This window comes from Electrophorus electricus, chromosome 11, assembly GCF_041902795.1.
Source record: "Electrophorus electricus isolate QZ-2024a chromosome 11, ASM4190279v1, whole genome shotgun sequence".
Taxonomy (NCBI): Eukaryota; Metazoa; Chordata; class Actinopteri; order Gymnotiformes; family Gymnotidae; genus Electrophorus; species Electrophorus electricus.
Genome location: NC_137507.1, coordinates 20,981,099 through 20,988,236, shown reverse-complemented (window position 1 = coordinate 20,988,236; position 7,138 = coordinate 20,981,099). Strand labels below are relative to the sequence as shown.

The window sequence follows — 7,138 nt, the reverse complement described above, 5'->3', positions numbered from 1 at the left end:
CTCAGTAGCAGTAGCACTCAAAACCCATATGCTGAAATATACAGGTACATTTTCTTTGATATTTTTAGTGCAATACATACTTCTACTTTCCAAGATTAAAGGAAGATTGTGGTCAAGTGTTGATAAACTATTTAATTTTTTTTGTTTTTAGCTGTTCAACTCCATTCACTCCCAATCATTTTGGAATCTCACAGGTGTCTCTATAGTGTCTGACAAACCCAGAACACATTACAGAGTGGCAATTCTCCTCTGGTAGTACTGCAGTAGAATATTGCTCCTGAGCAATGTTTTTAAGCAGTTATATGACATCAAACAGCTTGTCCAATAAGAATTGATCATGCTGGTGCTGAGCCTTAACATAGCTTGGAATGGAGCATGTTTTTACATCCAAAGACTGTATATACAAGTGGACAGCCAATACTGGTGGTCAAACATCATGAACGCATAGGCACCTGACTGCTGTAACTTATTCGAGACAGGATTTATTAAGTTGTTTGCTCTATGATGCCATTTTGCACAACAGTGTTGAATCTGGATATGGTATAAATTTGGATGTAATTTGGCTGGGTGTAGCCTATCAGCTTGCTTTCACAATTTTTGCCATTATCCTTTGACCATTCTGACCTGTTCTCGTCCACATGCTCACTGATTGTAGGTATTTTTTGTTTGGTTGTTTTTTCACTTTCAGTAAATCCTTGAAAATATAGTTCATTAAAAGCCCAGGCTGATAGCCATTTGGGGGATGCTAGAGAACGATGGCAATTATTATGACACATCAACAGTAACACTGCTGATATTAAGTAACAAGATTTTAATAGAGCCTTTGCCTCAAGATGATTTTGATGCTGACACTGTGCAATTTAGACCAGTATAAGTGGGGTGTCACTGAATGTAAGTTTGGTATTTGGTGGAAATTAGTTCCTGCAAAATGAAAAAGTAGTTTTCAGTAGTAGATATTTTAGTATTCTGAGAATATTTAAATACTATTATATATATATATATATATATATATATATATATATATATATATATATATATATATATATATATATATATACATAAATATATATACACATAAATATATATACATAAATATATATATATATAGTTACTTCTGAGAAAAATGATATAGCTATGTGGAACTGCATTTGGGTATCAACATTGGTAAACCAAATAATATTACTAGGAAGTATGGTGGCAGGTTGATAGCAATTTCTTGATCTTGGGCATTGAAGCCATAATAAATCAAGAGTGATGGATGTAAATTTAAAAAAAAAAAATGCATTTGGCAGATACTCTTATCTAGAGCAAATTACATATTTATTGCTATGTAAGTACTTCATGTGAATCAAGCCAATGACATTAGTATTGCTAACACTTTTCCCTCCCTGCTTTACCAAGTGAGCAAATCAGTAGGAGAGAGGACATAAGTCCACAGAAACACCAGATAAATGGAAGAAGAGAAAAAGAAAGAACAGAGGTTAATAGATTTTATAGAATGGGATGAGGGATGCACAGTGACAGGGATCTCACAAATTAACCATTGCTCTTTAGTGTGCCAGTGTTACGATTCCCATAGGAACAGGAGAGAGGCAGAATGCATGTGCAGGGGCCGGTTTATAAACAAGGGAAATACAAACGCAAAAGGCAAAATAACCAGAGGCACAGGGTTAACACTGAGGGTAAAAATGATATATGAATGGAGTAAATGGAAAAGCAATGGTGACGACAGTACTAGGAGCATAACATAGACATGACAGAAGGAACGTGACTTACCAAAATAACCAACAAACTAGAAGACAAAACACAGGGCTTAAATAACCAAGACAATCAGGCACAGAACACTCAGGTGAACATGGGAACAGGGAGAACCAAAACACAGACTGGAATAAAGGAACAGATGAGGGGCGGAGAAAACGAAACTAAGGAGTGGAACCAGGGAGTGCAGGAAAACAGACAACAGGGAATCCATGACAACAGGGACGCCAGGAGGGTGGCCATTCGCGACAGCCGGTCATGTAGCTTATGTCATCAGCTGCAGTAGTGAGACTGCCTCTTATTTGAACATTAATGTATTTATGTTGGGGAAAAGGGGTTTATTTTCAAAATCAGTAAGGGATGCATGTGTCCAATTGGTAAAAATGTAAAACACTGAACTCAAACACTGAATTTCATAAAGGAAATGTAATTGTGTTTTTACACTACAATTTTCAAGTTTAGAAGTTGTATACTGCTGAAACCAGTCTAGTTTTTGTGAACCCAGTATTGAGGTCATTGTGTGGAAAATTGTACTGATATCTGAATAATATGGTTATAGTCATCTGATAGGGCCTTGATGATGATCTTTTTGGTCTTGCTGCACTAATAGCAAAGCAAATTCAACAGGTCTCAGGAACTCCCACTGCTCAAATGTGAAGAAGGGTTAATCCATAGAAGCCTGTAAGAAAACATAAAACTGGAGAGTGCTGTTTTTTTTTCTTTTTTTATTTCACAATGTTGTGGTCATTAATCACCATTAGGAGGGACAGCATTCTGTTACTTCTCTTACTGCAGAAGAAATAATTATTGGATTTCAGTCTGTGTTATTGAGAGAGATTGTGTAGTATACCTGTCTGTGGTTCATGCTGGTTCCACAAAGGCATCCCACAAGCCCATTGGTCACCTGTGTAAGGGAGAGCACTGCCTCCAGGGTTCCCACACCCAATAAAATTGAAAATAGAACCACGTTCCACAGAACCACGTTTTCTGGCTGCTCACACACCTCCCAAATTTCCTGTTTAAACAAGTAACTCTCACTGAAGAGAAGATAAAAACATGCTTATGGTTAGTTTTACTTTTTTTTTTCTTCTTCATCTCTATAATTTATAATTTAACACTTTTTCCAAGATGAGATTTCTAAACCACAAATTGTTCCCCAAATTATTCTGCAATTTTGTCGATATATGCATATATGCATTATTTCTTTAAAGAGAAGTAACAGAAATGACTAATGAAGAGTAGTTTCAGTTTCTCAGAAAATCAGAATATGGCAGTATTAAACTAGATGAGAGTTATAGGCACAAAACCCACACTTCCTTTTTTATGCTAAGAAAAATTTGTGTTGGTATGTTTGTATGTCTGTATTTGCACACGTGTGTATTACTTTAACGTCTGATTGGAGAAAGGGTAGATAAACACGCCATCTCCTGTGTCACAGAGGGGGCCATCCTGCAACCCAACCACAGAGACTAGAATACAATAGAGTGTTCCAGCAACCCCCAAACCAGACATCACCATGGAAAGCATCATCTGTAACATTAAATTGGTGCAAAAGTTATGTTTTATAAACTATTTTGTTCTCTTTTTATTTCTTTGAGAACTAGTAACCAAAACACTTGACTTCAAAGGCAGATGCTCACAAAATAGTTAAATGAAATCATAATGTTGTGGAAATACTGTAAGCATTTCATTCATATTCTTTTACACTGTATGGAAGGCCTCACACACCTGCTATTATACACACAGGCTAGGCATGCTAATTTTAACAGTCGTGCCATCTCACCCCACATCTGTTAGAAAAGCAGCTTCCCTCTGTCCCAACTGCCCTTATTAGTGAAGCAGGTAAGAACACCTATGAAATTACATACAGATGGTGCACTAGTTAGGTAAGGATAAGTATATGATTAATTGGACATTGTGGTCTAATATTGATTGTACCTTATGCAGTCAATAATAGTATATGATTGCACATTGTGCAGACAATGCAGCACTTTTATTCCATTTTGACCACATAATCAAAACTTCAAGAAACCTTCCCATTCAGCATCACCAATAACTCAATATGCTCAAGGTGCTAGCAACTCCTGCTGCATGGGTTTGACTTTCTACATGCTGCTAAAACAATCCCCTTCCTTGAAGTGTAATTCCTACTTCTGTAGGTCTAATAATATAGACAATCCCATTTCCTACATCATAGGTTCCCATGTAGTAATGAAAAACATTCCATAAGTATGAAATTCACCCTTCTATTTCTATTTGAAATATATTGAAACATAATGAAACTTTTCAATGCATGTCACTCTATAAACTAGAGAGGCTATTGGATTTTTTAAATTTACTTTCATTGTCCATTTTTGTAAAACCTCTTGGACCCAATTTTATGCTTGAACCTACATTTTGTGCTTGCATAGTTTGTGCTTATGTGATCATTGGTTATGGCTATATTTTTATTGCATTCATGGTGAGAAAGATAAGTGAAAACATCTTAAATCTTATGTAGTTATCTACAATCTAATTTTGAAATGATTGTAAGAAAATAATACATTTATTTAGATTTTTTAAAAATTATTAAGGTAGTAAGGTGAGTAAGTAAGGAAAGTAAATTAGTAAGGTAGTTACTGGCAGGTAGGTTTTCTTAAGATAAATGCTTATAACAATAAAATATTGGTACTTAAATTACTTAAAATTGATAAAAACATCTAGAAATAAAGTAAATTTTCAATAGATAGATGTGTACAGAATATTTCTCATTGACGCCTGAATTAAAAAATGTGTGATCAAATTATTCTGGTCAGCTCTTACATTTATCATAAAAATATCCTTTGGAGGTAACTTTTATTAAATGTTTCTTTCCCACAAAGTTAAGGACTTCCAGAATTTCAGTTAGATTGCCAGAGCTATCCAAGCCCAAATTTGATCATATAAAGAAACACATCAAACAACTGCATAAAAAAACACATATGGTAAGATGTATGTCATAATCAGTAAGTTATTCTAAAACAGTTGGTTTTATATCCATGGAAATAAACATTTGTCCCTCTGTGCACACACAAAACTTCACCAGAATTCCTCCTCCAATGATTCCAGGTAAGTACCAGATAGCCTCCGTGATCTTCTTTGTACTCCACACCTTTCCATTGGGAAAAAACAGAAGGATATTGGCTACAATGCAACACAGAGCCAGTGGGAACAGCAGGTCTGCTGTGCACTTAGCCCACTTTCCTGTACACATGATCACCTGTAGAAAAACCACATTAGTTTGTTTTGTTTACTCATGTTATTAAAAAAAATAGATCTGGTCCCTATACTCAATGGCAACTTTATTAGGTTCAACTACTTTATAGAGGTAATGTACAATTATGGACTATATAGCACCTTTCTTAATACCAAAGGACACTTCACAATCAATGCTCTGTACAATGCATTTTCAGACGGTCAACACACACCAGTGAGAAGCAGCAGCCAATCACACACAAGTCAACTCAAGATGTTATTTATTGTAATTTTGGCTGTGAAATGTAATAACATTCCTCCAGGACCATGGTGCAACACAAAATAACAACATAAGTGTAAAGCATACTCTCAATCAGTAAACATATTTGTGTTTATATTTAATAAATGTATATGCTAATATTTGTAAGATAATAGTTGTTTAAGACAGATTAATATTTGTAAGATAATAGTTGTTTAAGCCAGATTAGTGGTAAACAATGATTCCTCTATTATTTTGGGTCACAATGTGGAAGAACAGACAAATCTACAGTTTCTGTATAAATGAAAACTTACCTCTTATTTCCTGAACTTGATGGTGAATAATAAATTTATGATCCTTTAGTTCTAATTCTATCACCTGCACATCAAAGGACTTTTTTTCAGTCTACACTCTTAAAAGGATCAGTATTTTAGGACTCAGTATTTTAGGACTCGTTAAAAGATGTTGTTCTGAATGGGTACAAAACAGACAAAGTGAAGTTACAGTGAGCAGTCTTGCCCCTACGGTCAGTGTTCCTGTCTCAGAGTTCAATAAAGGCTTTCTGTCCTTGAGCATTAGGTTTGCTGACTCTTACTGTAGTGGTTAGACTTATATCAGTGTCTAATCTGCATCAATGCTGAAGCATTTACTGATATATGAGTCAGAGTGCTTGGACATGATTTGAACTATATATATATATATATCCAGAGAATGCCATTTGTCTTGCTTGTGTAAATGACTATTATGTTAATCATTAACTAAGAAAGAAAAAGGGCTTATGTAATGTTGCAAGCACAAAACACACTTGCATATTGAATGCTGTCACTAAATCTCAACAGTTCTTTGGCTCAAAAGGAGCAGCCTGACAAGGTAAACATACCTTTGGATTTGGACACATGTATATGATCTCTCTTTCTCTGATATATATATATATATATATATATATATATATATATATATATATATATATATATATATATATATATATATATATATATACATATATACACACACACACACACACACACACACAGACATACATGAAGCGTGAGTACATGCGGCGATAAACACAGCTGGAAATGCATCCTCGGCCCCAATGGACCAAGGGGTGCATGTCCGCCCCAGTTCCAAACGTACCACCTCTCCTAATAGTCCTCCTTTTGCTGGCTGCTCTAGGAGCGTCCCAGAGGAACTCTTTAACACGGGGCTACAAAGATCGAAATTAACACACACGTAGTGACAATGACCAACGAGGATGTACACACTGACAGGGGTTTAAAAAGACAGACAGACATTCAACATTAAACCCTGTGCAGGTGTGTGCAATTTCGGGGGTGGGGGGTGGGGGGGGTGGTTACAAACAGTACAAATGTGAATCCCCTGAATGCGGCGGGCCATACCACGTGACTCGTTGGGGGAGGAGCCTTCCATGACAGTATGTTGTTTTGTGTGATCTCTTCATAATTATTCTCTGAGAGAATGTGTATGTAATGCACTAAATCATTATGATTTAGTTTTTTTATTTCTATAGTTCTTACAGCTTGTTTGAAGGCATGAACGTGCAAAATAAACGCCTGTAATCAAGAACGTCTTGAGTTTGTGACTTAACTGGAGGGGAGCCAGAGGAAGCTTCACAAACAAAAGCACACAACAAAAAAGAGAGCAGGCTATAACAGTGATACAAGTCACGGTTATAACTAACACTTAAACACTAGTGAATACAAAACAGGCAGAGAAAACACAAGTCTTAGAACACAAACTCTGACTAGGAATAACAATGACCAGCAAACACACGTGTACTAATGGGATTTAACAAGACACAGGTGCTACAAAAGATGGGTGGGGATAAATGAAACATGGAAGCAAAACAAATACATGAAACAGGGTAAACATGACAACATACAAGTT

At 35.8% G+C, this 7,138-nt stretch overlaps 1 protein-coding gene across 1 annotated transcript; it reads right to left on the bottom strand.

The window, feature by feature from the left end:
* Positions 1 to 2,304: 2,304 nt before the first annotated feature.
* LOC113587311 (transmembrane 4 L6 family member 1) lies at positions 2,305 to 5,797 on the bottom strand. The gene is made up of 6 exons (XM_027025911.3): positions 5,545 to 5,797; positions 4,820 to 4,996; positions 3,542 to 3,610; positions 3,143 to 3,288; positions 2,609 to 2,795; positions 2,305 to 2,437 (listed from the first exon to the last, which is right to left on the bottom strand). Exons 2-6 carry the CDS (start codon positions 4,988 to 4,990, stop codon positions 2,423 to 2,425), a joined length of 588 nt encoding a protein of 195 aa, XP_026881712.1. The 5' UTR covers positions 4,991 to 4,996; positions 5,545 to 5,797; the 3' UTR covers positions 2,305 to 2,422.
* Between the last annotated feature and the right edge of the window lie 1,341 nt (positions 5,798 to 7,138).